Here is a 17434-nt window from a genome sequence, read left to right as displayed (position 1 = left end):
CCGGCCCGTTTATGTTGGATAAGTGAGACTCTACTGTAAATGCGACAGAGGCTTAGATGTTGGAGGAACAATAACAAGTTTATTCAGGCACAGAGTTTAATGGTTACAAGGTTGTTTCTCACTTAGAGGCACTTTTATTAACAGTTACAATACTAGAATGAGATGAGTCAAACTCCCTAAAGTGTCACTTCTTTTGCTTAAAGTGGTTAGAACTTCTTCCTCTGCTACTTTTAAACCACAGTCACCCTGTGATATACAATCACAGATTCTCTGTTCCTTACCAGGACACAGACTACATTAAATAAGTCACCAAACTTATTTTAAACCGACTCAAAAATGACCAATTGAGTCTCCTTGATCCCCTCAACCTAGGATCAATCTTCCCTGTGCCTCATCAGAGCACAGACTGAATCCCTTTTTTAAACTCTGCACTTCTTCAACAAAACGGCAGTTGGCTCTGCCTACTTCTCCATGGCAACCAGCCTCTGAGTGCTGAGATGCAATAACTGTAATACTTACCTTTTTAAAACACAAACACACAATTAAACATAACATCTGTAGACCAAAAATTCATACTTCATTACAATATTGAAATCCCAATGTCACACAGATCATGTTTGGGTTTCGATTGTATTTTTTGCTACATATAAGGCAATCCCAGGCAGAACATGTACTTGGTGAAAGAAAACCTGGCACATACTGTTTCAATGGTTATCCACCATCATCTTGGTCAATATCTGTAATCTGAAATAGGTTACAGCAAGACAAAGTACTTGTCTCTTGTTTAATAAAATTTGGACAATAAAATATTTCCCTGTGCAAGGAGATTACAATCCTTCCCTTATTAGCCATCACCCATTAAAGCCATATTTACATAAGGGAGCAATTTTGGAGGACTGATTTACTTAAGATAAACATAATTAGTTCATGAACAGAGGTTTTGTCCTGGGCAGAATACTCACATTAGCCATAGGAGTACGTATATCAGGTTTTTGTTATTTCACTACCACTCTGTCAAACATGTAATCTCACACTGCAGAATAAAGACCTGCTAAAACCTCATTCTACCATAAATTAGTTATTACTAGAAAAGGTGACTTACACAATGGGGGATGTAAACATATGCAGAGCCTGGGGATTTTATAACACTATAGCTACCAGAATCCTACACTCAGCATGGCCACTGACAACTCAGACTTGGGATTCTGGATCTTGCAGTCACTAAAGAACTTTTTCAACCTCTCCAACAAATACAGTGCTTAAATTTTTTTGTCATACTGCTTGTGTACAGCTCTAATTTGCCAAACTGGTATGGGGCAGGTAGCTAAGTGAAAAAGCTCCTGCATTTTAAGTGTGATGATTCTAAAAATGATGCAGCATGAATAAGAGGAATGGGGAATATGAGGCAATTCACCCTAAGTAAATTATTAAATATTACAAGCATACAAATTCATACCACATTCAATAATTTATATTTTATCATTCTGCAGAGTGGTGAGTAGCTGGATTGAGCGCAGGGAAGTGCAATCTGAAAAAGCCAATTTGATGATCTTGTTTGACAAGTACTTGCCTATATGTCTGGACAAGCTGAAATTTGGGTTCAAGAAGATAACGCCTGTACCTGAAGTGACCGTGATACAAACTATCCTCTACCTGCTGGAATGTCTCCTGACTCCAACCAACACGCCTCCAGATTCTCCCAAAGAGCTCTATGAACTCTATTTTGTGTTTGCTTGCTTCTGGGCATTTGGAGGAGCAATGTTCCAAGATCAGGTACTTTTAGAAGATTAAATAATTCCATTCTGTTTCATACATCTCCAGGTGTCATCATAATAATGCCCAAACATATAATAAAGCATTAGGTACACAGGTAGAATTTTATTGGTCAAATTCTCAAAGGGTGATTCAGTTACACATCAGTAAACACTCCCACATCACCTAGGCTTCATGTTTCTGCAGTATTATTATTATTATGTTTATTTATATCTTACATTTTCTCTACACAAGGAGACTAAAAATGGCAGTAACACTGGATTTTGTTTCCCTGGTGTGTTGACTAGATTATTTGTGCCCCTGCAACAACCATGCTTTCTGCAGAGCCACTGATACTACATTGACTGCTTTTACTATGTGATCTAGTAAAGGTAAAGGTTTCCCCCTGACATTAAGTCCAGTCATGTCCGACTCTGGGGGTTGGTGCTCATCTCAATTTCTAAGCTGAAGAGCCAGCCTTGTCTCTAGACACCTCCAAGGTCATGTGGCCGGCATCACTGCATGGAGCGCCTTTACCTTTTGATCTACTCACATTTGCATGCTTTGAACTGCTAGGTTGACAGAAGTTGGGGCTAACAGCAGGTGCTCACTCTGCTCCCCAGATTTGAACCTGCGACCTTTCAGTCTACAAGTTCAGCAACTTTTGTCTTTAGATGCCTCACATAACTACATTAAACAAGTTCTGCCTGGGATTGCCTTATATGTCGCAAAAAATGTCATCGAAACCCAACCTGAAGCATCTGGATGTTTCTTCTTGTGTTCTTCCCAACAAGTAAAGTATAGCAGAAGAATACAGATTCTATGCACTGAAAGTTTTAACACGCTGCGCCATCAGGGGCTCCTTACTATGTGATCTGGCAGACCTTTATAGGAGGATTCGTCTTGTGGGACCACTGTCAAGTCTCAGCCTTTTTTTCCTTTTGGAGTGAGCGAGAAGCCAACACAGTCAAGGATAACACCCCTATTGCAGGAAAATAATTTTGTAGGTCATGCCTCTTAGCGAATGTATCATGTTGCCTTATATCATTTACTCTTTCAGGAACCACATATGACTGCATGCAGTTTTACATTTTCATTTTTTTAAACATATTTAGTTTTTATAGGGTTTGCTTGGATGTTTTCTAGCATTTCTAGAGAAGAAGGTAATATTTTTATGATCTGTTTTTTTCTAAATCAATAGAAAATATTTATTAAATTGGATATCTTTCTGTCCCTAGCTTGTAGATTATCGTGTGGAGTTCAGTAAATGGTGGGTAAATGAATTTAAAACCATCAAGTTTCCATCACAAGGGACAATTTTTGACTATTATATTGACACAGAGACAAAGAAATTCATGCCTTGGACTGATAAAGTGCCACCATTTGAGCTGGATTCAGATACCCCATTGCAGGTATTTGTGAGTGTTTGGTGAGATGTGTGTGAGTAGGTACTGCAAAAATGACAATCCATTCCTGGCAGAAGGGTGGCTATTAATTCTGTTGTCTCCATTACCTCTTTGAATTGTAATAAAACAATCCTGCCACAAGCATATTTGATTGAAGTATTTTTCTCTGTCTTGAGTTGAAATGCTGTTGTCCCTTCTAAGTGTCATATTTTCATGTTGACTTGGGTGCCAATTTTAAATATGCAGCAATCATAGAGCTCTCCCTGTATACTGACTAGTTTCATTGTATAGGCAGGTGGAGAGTTTGTAATATGCTGCTTTATGGAGACAGGTGAAAATTGATGTGTTTTGGGTATCACATTGTGAACATCTTGAAGTTTTTCATTCCAAATACATTAGGACCAAGTTACTTCAGGTTGTCATCTCACACTGTGGAAAAAATTGTGTCGGGAGTGACTTGAGAAACCGCAAGTCACTTCTGTTGTGAGAGAATTGGCCATCTGCAAGGACGTTGCCCAGGGGATCCAGCGGGAGGCTTCTCTCATGTCCCTGCATGGGGAACGGGAGCTGACAGAGGGGATTCTGTCAGCTCTGCCGACCATTCAATCAGCTGTCCTGGCGACACAAGGCTTACCTGTTGCGTCACTGGGGGCTCAAAAAATATATATTTGAGGAAACTGGAAATTTATCATTGCTTTCTGCCCATGAAGCTGTAATGTGGAAGGGAGGGAGGGAGGAAAGGAGAAAGAACAAAACGTAATGTAATAGCAATATTGCTTGAAAATTGAAAGAGTAAAATTGTAGAGTTGATTCCTAGGAAAGGGGGGACAACCCAAAAAGAAGGCAGGAGCAATCTATGTAAATTATAACTGGCAAAAATGCTATTGAAAAACAGTGTACCATCTATAGTTATTCCAATGTGTTTTTTAAAATTGAGTTTTATGGGCTCTGAGAAAGAAGGGAAATCTCAGAGAGAAAAGAGAGTGTGCATATATTTCTCATAAACATGCTTTGCTTAAAAGGCACAAACAAAGTATGGCTGTTTCATAATATATGGAAATAGCCATCTACAAGTAATGAGTGGCAGATAATTACTTGCTCCCCAGCCATCCCCTCCCAAGGATGACTTTATCACTTTTGTTAAAATCATATTTTTATAAGCAACGTATATAATGCAAATCTATATATTTTAGATGTGCGATTATCTATGAATTGAAGAATGTTTTCAACATGTAACGTGTTTCAGCCTGTATCTATACTGACAAATAAGGCAGTTTAAACTGCATTGAACTTCATTCTATGGGTCTACACTAAACAGTTAATGCAGTTCAAACTGCATTTTTGGCAATGTAGATCCAGCCTCAGATTCATGATGTTTGAGTTGCAAGTTATATCAGAAAATTATTTATGAATGTCTTGCTTTCTCTATTTTTTCTTGAGGAATTGCTCCATGAGATTTATATCATTCAGATTTAAAAATCAGTCTACTTCAATGTGTGGGTTTGTCTTACAGGCTTCCATGGTCCACACAACTGAAACTATTCGGATTCGCTATTTTATGGATCTGCTAATGGAAAAGAAATGGCCTGTGATGCTTGTTGGGAATGCAGGCACTGGGAAGTCAGTGCTGATGGTTAATAAGCTTGAAGAACTTAACATGGATGATTACATCGTGCAATCTGTTCCTTTTAATTTCTACACAACTTCAGCAATGCTGCAGGGTAAAGGGATTGGCTTGTTATTAGTGGTAGATAACAACATTGGGGATTAGATTATAACCAGTGATAGGCAATGTTAAATAAGAGATAATAATACATCTTGAGTATCCCTTATCTGAAATGCTTGCAACCAGAAGTGTTTGGGATTCCAGGTTATATTATTTGTATTTTGGAATATCTCTGAAAGGGTGATATTTTGGAATATCTCTTGGCATGAATCCATGCCATTTCACAGATCTCTGCATCTCTCACCAGCCTCACATATCTCTCCAGTTAGCTTCTTTGGTTGCATATGACATTTGAGACTGGAGAGAGACTGAAGATCTGAGAGTCTGAGGACATAAAGGACCTAATTTTGGGGATGGGGGATAGGAATAAAGTACCTTTACTGTGCAAGAGATCCCTGGGGTGCCCACCACCTGTCTGCATGCTGTCTCACTTTGCCCTTTTCATAAAGCACACCAGTCTGTATCAGGAGTTGGGGTCATAATGAGATCACTACAGCAGTCCTCCTTCCTAACAATTTTGTCTTCAGCGAACTATTATTGTGTGATCCAGAACATTGCAAAAGAGAGATGCTGCAATCGCACAGACAATCCTCCATTTGCATAGTTTGTTCACTGTCATACTGAATATGTGGTTTTTGGAAACGAGATCTGTTCCCTTTCACAATCACTATCACAATCCCAGAGAACTGATCACATTTACTTATTCTGAAATATGTTGCATGATGTAATTGATCTGGTCTGACTGCCCAGGTGGAAGTGCTGTTGGGTTTCTTCACCCTTAGCCTTCAGACTGGTCAGTTTCAATGTTATGCAACTCTTCAGTCACTGAAGTATGGTTGCCTTTTCCATGCTGATTTCACATCATTGCAAAAGTTAGGCCTGCCCCACAAAGGAAGGAAGTTTGAGGATATTCCGCCTGATCATTTAGATCACTGGTTCTTAAACTGTGGGTCTCGGCCCCTAATGGGGTCCCCTTACCCCAATGTTGGGATCCCTAAAAAAATTCTGAAGGTCACCTAGTAGCTGTTTTGGGCATTTACATGAATCTGTTGTGCAGACTTTACAGTGGACTCTGCAGAGAATGCTTCAGCTGTACTTCATAAAAAGGAAAATCAGTCTGTTTAGATAATCTTGCAAATTCTGGTTTGTTATCAGTAAATGTTTGATTTCTATACCTATTTCATATACCTATATACTTGGGCTCACATAAAAATGTCTCAGACCAAAAAGGATCCCAAGTAGAAAAGTTTAAGAAGTTCTGATTTAGATCAAACTCAATAAACCTTTTTTTTTAATTTATGGTCTTCTGCCTGATTAGCCATACTTGAGAAGCCCCTGGAGAAGAAATCAGGAAGGAACTTTGGTCCTCCAGGTACAAAGAAGCTTATTTACTTCATTGATGATATGAACATGCCAGAAGTCGACAAATATGGCACTGTGGCTCCTCATACCTTGATCCGGCAGCACATGGACCATGGGCACTGGTATGAATACAGTATGACTGTGAACAACTGAGCATGGCAGGTATCAGATGTGCCCATAGAGAACCTCCACATGTGTGGACTTTTTGGTGGTCTCTCTAGGGTTGCTGAAATTGAACATAGAGTCCCATGCATAAAAATGGAGGCACCCCAGCAAACCTGGGCCAGCAGAAAAGAGTTTATTTAGAATGACCCACCATTGTTCAGCATCATGCATACGTTGAAAATGAAATTTATATTTCCAGAAACTTTACGTTAAAATATGATTATCCTTTTTAAAATATAAGCAATTCATAGTTCTTTAATTGGTCAGAATCTATATTGACTAATTAGTGACAATTTTGTACATCATTATTATTTTCTTTAATTTTTTTTTAAAAAATAAAGGATGTTAAAAAAATCGACAAATAATAAGATACCAAGACAGACAAAATGGATGCATCACAAGTCAGGCTCTGAGCATCCTTCAGGACTTTAATCTCCAAGTCAGTCCTGATCTCTCTCAAATCCTGTGTTGTGAAGTTGGCACTGAGGTTGGAAAAAACTCTTGAATTCCCAGAATAATTCAAAATGCACCAAAATATTTGCCATAGAATGGCATACATACAGTTACAACTCTCCCTCTCAATCTCTCTGCTTTAAACTAATTCAACTTCTTTGGCATCACTCTGTACACGTTGAATTTCCTTGGTGTGTATTTGCTTCTGTGTGGGAATTCTATTACATTGCTAGATATCCATGGTGTAAGAGGTCTACTTTTGTGAACCTCTGCAGAACTGGAATTGCAGAACTAGCCAAGACTGTTTTGTAAATTAATATCAGCTACAACTTTCTGTTGGAAGTTAGTAATAAAAATAACACTTTATTTATGTTAAAAGTTAATTTATATAATGTTAAGGAGAAAATTACAATTAATTATGTGACCTCAAGTTAATGATATGAAGACTTAAACATCTTCAGTATGTCAAATATTCAGCATCAAGAAGAAGTCCCATTATTTGTGTTTTGGAATTGATGTTTGCTTGCTTCCTGTGGTGCTTTTAAGAATGACGACAATAGAGGTCCACTGGATTGTTTTAAGAATACTGCCTATGGTAGGTCATGGATATGTAGTAGAGCTAAAGTCCTAGCGTACTTTTATAATTTTTGTCATCTTTTTAAATGAATGCACAAGAGAGGGTTCACTAAGGTACGGATACCAGAATATCATTTCTATAGTTCTCTATTGGACTGTTTCATTTCTTGTTTTTTTCAATTAGGTATGACAGAACCAAACTGACACTAAAGGATATCCACAATTGTCAGTATGTTGCCTGTATGAATCCAACCGCTGGATCCTTTACTATTGACTCCAGACTCCAGGTACATAGCAGAGACATGTTATAGAAATGTCAGTAAACTAGAAGTAGAAGATTTGAATATACCTGAAAGTGTTGGTTTCTTTTAAAATGTAAAATGTGCTATTTCTTCAACTTACTAATTTTACACCAGAAAATTTTCCTTGTAAATGTCTCCTGTTCTAGCGACACTTCTGTGTGTTTGCCGTGAGTTTCCCAGGACAAGATGCCCTTATGTCCATCTACAGCACTATCCTAAGTCAGCACCTAGCCATGCGAAATGTCCCATTGGTGGTTCAGAAAATTCATTCACAGCTTGTTTCTGCCGCTTTAGGTAAGCACTAAATAAGGCAGCATATATCACGGCAAATCTTTTCCGTCGCTCTGTCATCTCACCATACTCGACCAATACCCTTAATTAATCTGTATGGTGATGAAGTCATACCCATGGATAATGTTCCATAAGAAATGTTTTGGAATACTTAAGCTTTTTCAGCATTCTGTGATATATTTTTTAATAATGGGACAATGCAACATTTTCCTCAGCTACCCAAGCCATAATGTGATACTCTCTGGCATTTAATGCCCTAGTTATTTCCACATTAGCTTCCCCCTGGACTTTTGTCCAATTTTATGAAGCAGCCAGATGCAATATTTCTTTGGTTTCAGATGAGGACTTTGTCATGGCATCACTCTTTCTAATTCACTGAATTTTGCAGGGATTTCACACAATAGTGCTTTCCATTTGTAATTCTTTATTCCTTTTCACTGCTTCTTCCATTATTTTCCTTATTTCAAAAAATCAGTTTAAAGAGAAAAAGTGCAGGATAGTTTACTCAGTCCTGGCATGAAAATTCATCTATCTGAAACTATTTCTCATCAGAATGTTGCAGTCCTTTGTTTTCTGGGTTGGCTGATGGTATTTTTCCAAACCTATTTGTGATTATCTTTTCAAATAAAATAAAATTGCAGCATTAAATGGAAACAGATGGAGTACTATTAAGGCTTGGGGCGGGGGGGGGGGGGGGGGAGGTGCTCCTGTGCCTTTAGGTAGACTTCCAATTTTCAATTTCAATCTATTCAATGATTAGATTGATTAATCAGTCATTAGATTGAACTTGCAAATCAATCTTGCTGATTCTGACTGGAGCATGAGTGATGCAGGCCTAAGCGAACATTTGTTTTCATACAAGCAGGGGTCACTGTGTATGTGAGTGGTCACATAAGCCACAAAGCCACCGCCATTGAGATCTTCATGCATTCTGCAAAAGATCTGGAAAGACTGTTTGGCAAAATGCATTTTACAGACCTCCCATGATAAAAAGCCATGTTGCATTTCCAGTCATGGAGTCTCTATATGTGCATTGATACAAATATAGTCACCAAAGCTGTTCAATGTTGGTACAAAATGTGAATCTCTAAATATTAGCCATTATCAACTGTGAAGATGCCTTGGGCAACAAAACTTACATATGCATCCACATTCCTTTCATAGTTTAGTTCTACTTTTACGAGGTGACTGCCTACCTTGGGTTTCTTCCCTCCTTTAATAGGCAGTCTTAATTGGTAGTGTTCCTGAGGGTGATGGGCAGAGGAGGCTTAAATTAATGGTCTCTTGGCACTGCTTTGTTTGTGTTCTTTGTTAAAGCAGGAAATAATGTTATTTTTTCATTTAAAATAAATGGAAATCAACCATTCAACTAATTAAATAATTTTCCATTCATGTATCTGTGTACAAAGCCAATATCTAAGCCTTGCTCGGGAGAATTTCATTTGCTTTCTTATAAACAATATGGCAAAATATTCAAATTTTGAAAAAAAATTGTCTGCAAGTGGAAAGTAACGGAATGTGTTTGATGATAGGTGCAGAAATAATTTAATTCATGATGCAGATTGATTACCTCATTAACCTTCAAATAACCCCAAAGCCTTTTTAAAACGAGTGTGTGCTGTCTTTCTCCACAACAGCTTTACATCAGAAAATAACATCAACCTTTCTTCCTACGGCCATAAAATTTCACTATGTTTTCAATCTCCGAGACTTGTCTAACATCTTCCAGGTACAAAACAATTTGTCTATCATTGTTTTAGTATTGATTTTATCATAGTTGTTAATTTACAGCATATGCCCTTAGCATAGCTTGGAAAAGTTGACTTTTTGAAACACAGCTTCCATCATCTATGAATTAGCTGGAAGATTCCCAAAGCTGTAGTCCAGAAATGTAAAAGGTAAAGGTAAAGGTTTTCCCGACGATAAGTCAAGTCGTGACCGACTCTGGGGGTTGGCACCGAAGAGCCGGCGTTGTCCGTAGACACCTCCAAGGTCATGTGGCCGGCATGACTGCATGGAGCACCATTACCTTCCCGCCAGAGCGGTACCTATTGATCTACTCACATTTGCATGTTTTCGAACTGCTAGGTTGGCAGGAGCTGGGGCTAACAGCAGGTGCTCACTCCGCTCCCAATATTTGAACCTGGCACCTTTTGGTCTGCAAGTTCAGCAGCTCAGCTCTTTAACACACTTTGCCACCAGGGGCCCCTAGTCTAGAAATGTAACTTTTGCAAATTCCAGTCCTGAGAACACAGTCAGCTAGGAAATAGCAAAAGCAAAGAAATAGAAAAGAAAAGCCCTATCACTTCAACTTAAAAAAAATCCATTCTGAAGGGAACAAAAATAGATTGGTTTGGAGACTAACAACACTGTTAACTGTGCTGATTTCACACTATAATTGGAGCTCTTCATAGACGTGAGTAAAGGCTGTAACTGCTGCAACGTGATACATTTGTGGTTTTGAAGACCATGTACTGCCTCATCAGCTTCCAATGGTAGGGCAATATTAGTATTGTGAGGAAAAAATAAGACAGGGAGGGGAAAGCCATCTGTCAGGGGTGCTTTGAATGCGATTTCCTGCTTGGACTGGATGGCCCATGTGGTCTCTTCCAACTCTACTATTCTATGATTCTAAGTCTTACAGAAATGGGGACAATGATGTGTCTCTTTGGTGCCCTCTTCCTTTCCTCCTGCTGATGTATCAGCAATCTCCACAGACCTTCTGGCAATTTGTGTTTATACTGAGAGGGCCCTACCCTTCCTGTTTTCTTTCCCTCTGTTATCTTCAGTTTCAAAAATAGCTCCTTGTTAGTGGTGTCCGTGGTCTCCCTCATGTGATTCAGCATGCCCGTTTGTCTTACTGCCTTTATGAATTTATATAGTATGACATCTCCTGAGGCGTTTGTGTTCTGGCAGAAGAAAACGCAATCTGTTAACACCCGTGTAGCTGCAATGTGCGGAAGGCCCTGGGGAACCACCGGCTTTTCTAAAAACAGACAAGCACCACCAGTTTGTCCATATATATATATATATATATATATATATATATATATATATATTCATATTCAGTGCTTCTACTCTTATGCGTTGTTACAACTTGATTTTAACACAAAGGAATTAAATATTCCTTTGGTTAACAACATTTTTTGGCAATGGCAAAAAATCTTCCTTCAGGTGTATTCCAGGAGAAACCAACACAAGCACTTAACACGAAGCCACGTTAAGATTCTAAATGAACCAGCTTCCACCTATTGTCCATCTTATTGCTCTTCAGCATCTCTGCTATATCCTTTAATGCCAGGGTCAGAAAAGTTGGAGAAGGAAACACGTAGCCCTCCTCACGCAGTTGGATTACAATTCCCATCAGTCCTAGCTAGTACAACCAGGGAAACCATTGATGGCTCTTCTTGTGATATGTTGGATTGTAACAAATGTTTATTTTGTGATAGTGAAAAAAATCAAACCTGAAGAAATGTAGAACAATATCAGGGGGAGGGTGTATGTATTCTGCCTTCATGATCTCTTCAAAGATCAACACAGAGATTAAGATAGAGAAGACACCTGGGAATTAAAAGACTAACTATGTAACTAGGCAGATTATAGCACTGCCACTGCTACTCCTGGTTCTCCAATCATTTTCACCTATCCTTCAGAGATAGACTAGAAATCACAGTTAGCTTGCTCTGATTTCAAATGAGTGAGCATGGGACTACAGATGAGACAATAGATGAAGCTGCCCTTGGAGGAATCTGCTGCTCTGGCTGGGTTGTTTGTGAAATTATTTGCCTACCTAGTAAAGTAAAGGTAAATATAGCCGCACAGGATTAAGCCAAAGTACGCTATATATTGAAGGGAAGTTCCAGGCAATAGGTGCTGAAACACCTCTCTTTGACAGGGACTGCTGTTCTCGACACATGAATGCCTCAAAATACCCTCAGACCTTGTTCGATTGTGGTTGCATGAAGCTGAGAGGGTCTATTGTGACAAACTTGTGGAAGAAAAAGATCAAGAGAGTTTTGGCCGGGTCATGATGGCTAATTGCAAGAAATTCTTTGAGGTGAAGTAGTCTTTCCTTCCTTCCTTCCTTCCTTTCTTCCTTCCTTCCTTCCTTCCTTCCTTCCTTCCTTCCTTCCTTCCTTCCTTCCTTCCTTCCTTCAGATTATAGTTGAGAATTTGCAGTCCGTTGAAATCTTTGTGTATTTTTTTCTACATTGGTAACAAAAAGCTGATTAATGATGTGTAAGAACTGAGGCTTGATTTAATGGAATGCTAGGAACATTTGTCGAGTTTTACATCTAGTGGACCAAAGACCCCAAAGCTCCCTTAATTTACCCATCTCTCCAAGTTGTCTTCTTCCAAACTGATCCTTTAAATGGCATCTAGACCACAATTGTTATTTTGAATAAAGAGCTCAGTAATGACAGTGATGGCAAAAAAATAATACGAGCAGCAAAAAATGACAACACACTCACATATATCACACTATATGGTTATAGCACTATTATTCCACTTTAACTGCCATGGCCACGTTGTATGAAATCTTGGGATTTGCAGTTGGGGGCCATTCAGAATTTTCAGCCAAATAGCTTTTGGGCCTCACTAAACTACAAACCCCAGGATTGCACAGAATGCAGCCATGGCAGTTAAAGGGGAACAATAGCACTATAACAGTGTGGTGTGATAAAGCACGAGGTACTAAACACAGGTGAAATGCCTAAAAGAAGTGTGCCTTCTTTTAAATGAACTGGAGATTATTGTGATTGTTGTTTTAACTCAAGCTTGCACAACATACGACCCGCAGGCCAGATGCAGCCCGCAAAGGCCTTCCCTGTGGTCTGTGAGTGAGCTCAGACCCCTCCCCAGTCTCTCACTCTTTTCCTGGGAACAGCAAGAGGCTGGGAAGGAGCAGAGCTTTCCCCACAGCTTTCAGCAGCGCTCAACCCTCTGTGCACCTGGTCAGGCAGCTGGTCTGGTGGCCCGCTGAAGGGTTTGGGGAGAAATCTTGGCCCTATATAAGGGCCAAGTTGTACAGGCCTGATTTAACTTACGTATTTGTACTTTCTGCAGGACATGGGTGACAATGTAGTCTTTGCAAAGCCCAATGTTTTTTGCCACTTCGCTCAGGGAATTGGAGACCCAAAATATCTGCCTGTTTCTAACATTCAGGCTCTGAATAAGCTGCTTGTGGAAACTCTGGATAGCTACAATGAAGTCAATGCTGTGATGAATTTGGTGAGTGCAACTGGAACTAAGAGTTTGGAGTGAAGATGCATTTGATCCTCCACTATGGTTTAGACTATAATTCCCCATATGTGTTCGACTTTGGTTTGGCAGGGTTTCTAAATGTCAATAAGTGACAGTTAAAATACCTAACAATTTACTGTTGACAATTTTCTGTCTTTATGTACATTCATACTTTTAAAATATATCAATAATCCTGAAACCATTTAATCATATCATATTTGTCTATATTGGCAATGAGCTTCAAACACAGTCATTTGTTCCTACAAAACGGCATCAACCTTGGGATCAGTGTAATGCCTAAAATATCTAATATGTTTTAGGTCTATGTTTGAAGTTCTATGGTTTTAATGGTTTAATTTTAGTTATATGTCATTGTTTTAAACTTGTGATATATTGTGTTTATATGTGAGGCATTGATTTTTGCCACTTATTTGATGTGCACCACTTTGAGTCCCTCCAAGGGTGAGAAAAGTGGCATAAAAGTGCAATAAATAAATAAATAAATCCTTTGATGGCACAAGCTTGGTAATGTGGTCCTAGGAAATATGCAGGTCAGGATTAAAGGGATTGTCCCTCAAAAACCTTATTGATGAATTATTGTACTTTCATTTATTTATTTTATTTTTTAAAATTAAAATTCAAGCACAAGCCAAGACTGAGCACAGGTCTAAATACAGCCTGCACTAGTTCATCAATGCAAGTAAAATTCTGAGCATGCTGATACCGGCAGATGAAAAGCCATCAAGTTGTACTTCTGGTTTATACTGTATTTAGTGTGGTTTGTGCTTTTGTGACTCCTTCCTTGCCTCTTGCAGGTGCTCTTTGAGGATGCTGTATCCCATGTGTGCCGGATCAATCGCATCTTGGAGGCTCCCAGAGGGAATGCCTTGCTGGTGGGGGTAGGAGGCAGCGGTAAGCAGAGCCTCTCTCGACTGGCAGCTTATATCAGCTCCTTGGACGTGTTTCAGATGACACTGAAGAAAGGCTATGGAATCCCAGACCTGAAGGTGAGGGGGGAAATTGTTATCTACAAACTTACCATGGCGGAAAGTAGCTTAATGCTGACATTAACGCATCCTACAAAGTCATCCTTCATTTTTCAGACACAGTGTTATCTGTGTATGGGAGGACTACAAATTGGGTGTATGCCTAAAAGTGGTAATGGGAACGTTCAACCCAAAAAAATTAGTAACTATAGAGGGAAACAGTAATGTGCTGTGTCTATGTGTGTTTTCTGGTTCAACAAAAACTTTGGGGTTAGAGATAATAATAATAATAATAATAATAATAATAATAATAATAATAATAATAAAACTTTATTTATACCCCGCCACCATCTCCCCAACGGGGACTCGGGGCGGCTTACATGGGGCCATGCCCAAAACAATACAATGTAAACAGCATATAAAAGAACAGCACAACACAATACAATAGGCAATACAGTAAATAATATCCATTACAAAATAAAACAAGGAGACAATAAAAACAAGGGCAGACCACATGAACATTAAGTTAAAACTCGGTGTGAGAAAGACATAAAAATAAAAACCACAGCAAACAGGGTCATAAGGGAGTGGGGTATTCTGGAGGATAGATATTAGGGGGAGCAACGGAAAAGAAATATAAAATGGTTACTCTCCAAAAGCACAGCGAAAGAGCCATGTTTTCAAGTCTTTCTTGAAGGCTGCTAGTGTGGGGGCTTGCCTAATCTCCGCGGGCAGAGAATTCCACAATCGGGGGGCCACAGCAGAAAAGGCCCTCTCCCTTGTTCCCACAAGGCGGGTCTGGGATATCGGGAGTAGGGACAGGAGAGCTTCCCCTGATGAACGAAGGGATCGTGTAGGCTTGTGATAGGAGATATGGTCATGAAGGTAGGTGGGTCCCAAACCGTTTAGGGCTTTATATGTGATGGTATACACCTTGAATTGGGACCGGAAAATAAAAGGCAGCCAGTGGAGCTCCTTGAACAGGGGAGTAGATCTCTCCCTGTAACTCGCCCCCGTAATTAACCTGGCCGCTGAGCGCTGGACCAATTGTAGTTTCCGGGCCGTCTTCAAGGGAAGCCCCACGTAGAGCGCATTACAGTAGTCCAGTCTAGAGGTAACTAAGGCATGCACCACCGTGGTCAAGTCAGACTTCTCAAGGTATGGTCGCAGTTGGCGCACAAGCTTGAGTTGTGCAAAGGCCGTCCTGGCCACCGCCGACACCTGCGCCTCAAGCGTCAGCGCTGAGTCCAGGAGGACCCCCAAACTGTGGACCTGTGATTTCAGGGGGAGTGCGACCCCGTCCAGCACAGGTTGCCACCCAATACCCCGATCCGACGTGCGACTGACCAGGAGGGCCTCTGTCTTGTCAGGATTGATCCTCAGCTTGTTCCTCCTCATCCAGTCCGCCACAGCGGCCAGGCACTGGTTCAGCATCCGAGGGGCTTCCTTGGAGTCAGATGGGAACGAGTAGTGGATTTGCGTGTCATCTGCGTAGAGATGGCAACACCCTCCAAAACTCCGGATGACCCCTCCCAGCGGTTTCATGTAGATGTTGAATAGCATGGGGGATAGAATAGACCCTTGCGGGACCCCACAGGTCAAAGGCCAGGGGTCCAAGCAGGTGTCCCCCAGCTTCACCAACTGGGAACGGCCCTCCAGGAAAGACTGGAGCCACAGCAGAACCGTGCCACCGAGTCCCATCCCAGAGAGCCTCCCCAGAAGGATACCATGGTCGATGGTATCAAAAGCCGCTGAGATGTCCAAGAGAACCAGCACGGTCACACTCCCCCTGTCCAGCTCCCTGCGGAGGTCATCCACCAAGGCGACCAAAGCCGTCTCAGTACTGTGCCCAGGCCTGAAGCCAGACTGCGAGCAGTCCAGAAAATCAGTGTCATCAAGGAACTCCTGGAGCTGCGTGGCAACCACCCGCTCCAGAACCTTGCCCAAAAATGGGAGGTTGGAAATTGGTCTGTAGTTGTTACATACAGATGGGTCTAAAGAGGTCTTTTTTAGTAATGGTTTTACTACCGCCTGCTTAAAGCAGGATGGAACTGACCCCTGACCCAAGGAGGCATTTATAATAGCCACAAACCAATCCAACAACCCATCTTTGGCCAGCTTAACCAGCCAAGAAGGACAAGGATCCAGAGCGCAAGAGGTCACCCTCACAGACCCAAGAATCCCCTCCACGTCATCAGGAAGAACAAGCCGGAAAGAATCCCACAAGATTGGACAGACAGGTACCTCGGTTACCTCCGCTGGAACTACAGTTAAGCTGGAGTCCAACTCACGGCGTATCTGAGCAACTTTGCCTGCAAAATGGTGCGAGAAATCGCTGCACCGAGTTGCCAAGTCATCAGGAAGCCCCTGGGTCTCGGGAGGCCGCAGGAGCTCCCCAACAACTCGGAACAACTCCGAAGGCCTGTTGGCTGCAGACGCTATGCGGGCAGTCGTGAAAGCTTTCCTGGCTGCTCGCAGAGCCACGGAGTAAGCCTTAATAGCGGCTTTAGCCCGTGCTTGGTCAGACACATCCCGAGATTTCCTCCAGATGCACTCTAGTCCCCTCCTCGCACGCTTCATCACAGCCAGCTCCTCAGTGAACCAAGGAGTCGACGTGACTCTACGAAGCGAGAGGGGACGTTCGGGAGCGATCGTGTCAAGTGCCCTTGCCAACTCGCTGTTATAGCAATCAGCCAGGACATCGACAGGATCGCCAGTCTCCAGAACAGGAAGATCCCCAAGAGACCTCAGAAGTCCATCCGGATCCATCAGCCTCCTGGGGCAGACCATCTTAGTGGGTCCACCACCCCTGCGGAGGTTAGAAGACACGGCGAAACTTAAACAGATCAGATGATGGTCAGACCATGACAATGGAAGGATGTTTTGCTCTTCCACTCTGACTGTCCCACCGTCCACAATAAAGACAAGGTCCAGCATGTGTCCTGCCTGATGTGTGGGCCCAGATATAACTTGAGTCAGCCCCATGGTCGTCATGGCAACCATGAAATCCTGAGCTGCACCTGTCAATGTGGTCTTGGCATGGATGTTAAAGTCTCCCAAAACTATGAGTTGTTGGGAGACCAGGGCCGAATTGGAGACCACTTCTGCTAGCTCAGACAGAGAGACTGCTGGGTCACGGGGTGGACGGTACACCAGCAGAATCCCCAAGCT

At 41.3% G+C, this 17434-nt stretch overlaps 1 protein-coding gene across 1 annotated transcript in view; it reads left to right on the top strand.

Moving 5' to 3' along the window:
* dnah17 (dynein axonemal heavy chain 17) overlaps positions 1–17434 on the top strand; it is a 130752-nt gene that overhangs the window by 62882 nt on the left and 50436 nt on the right. The window contains exons 45-54 of the mRNA XM_062970774.1: positions 1491–1773; positions 2991–3164; positions 4672–4879; positions 6203–6368; positions 7625–7727; positions 7889–8036; positions 9671–9762; positions 11929–12090; positions 13101–13265; positions 14093–14284. Coding sequence (XP_062826844.1) covers positions 1491–1773; positions 2991–3164; positions 4672–4879; positions 6203–6368; positions 7625–7727; positions 7889–8036; positions 9671–9762; positions 11929–12090; positions 13101–13265; positions 14093–14284 — 1693 coding nt within the window. The remainder of the gene's footprint in view (positions 1–1490; positions 1774–2990; positions 3165–4671; positions 4880–6202; positions 6369–7624; positions 7728–7888; positions 8037–9670; positions 9763–11928; positions 12091–13100; positions 13266–14092; positions 14285–17434) is intronic.

Source organism: Anolis carolinensis, chromosome 2, assembly GCF_035594765.1.
Source record: "Anolis carolinensis isolate JA03-04 chromosome 2, rAnoCar3.1.pri, whole genome shotgun sequence".
In the NCBI taxonomy this organism is placed as follows: Eukaryota; Metazoa; Chordata; class Lepidosauria; order Squamata; family Dactyloidae; genus Anolis; species Anolis carolinensis.
The sequence above is the reverse complement of the archived record's forward strand: the minus strand, read 5'-3'. Positions and strand labels throughout refer to the sequence as shown.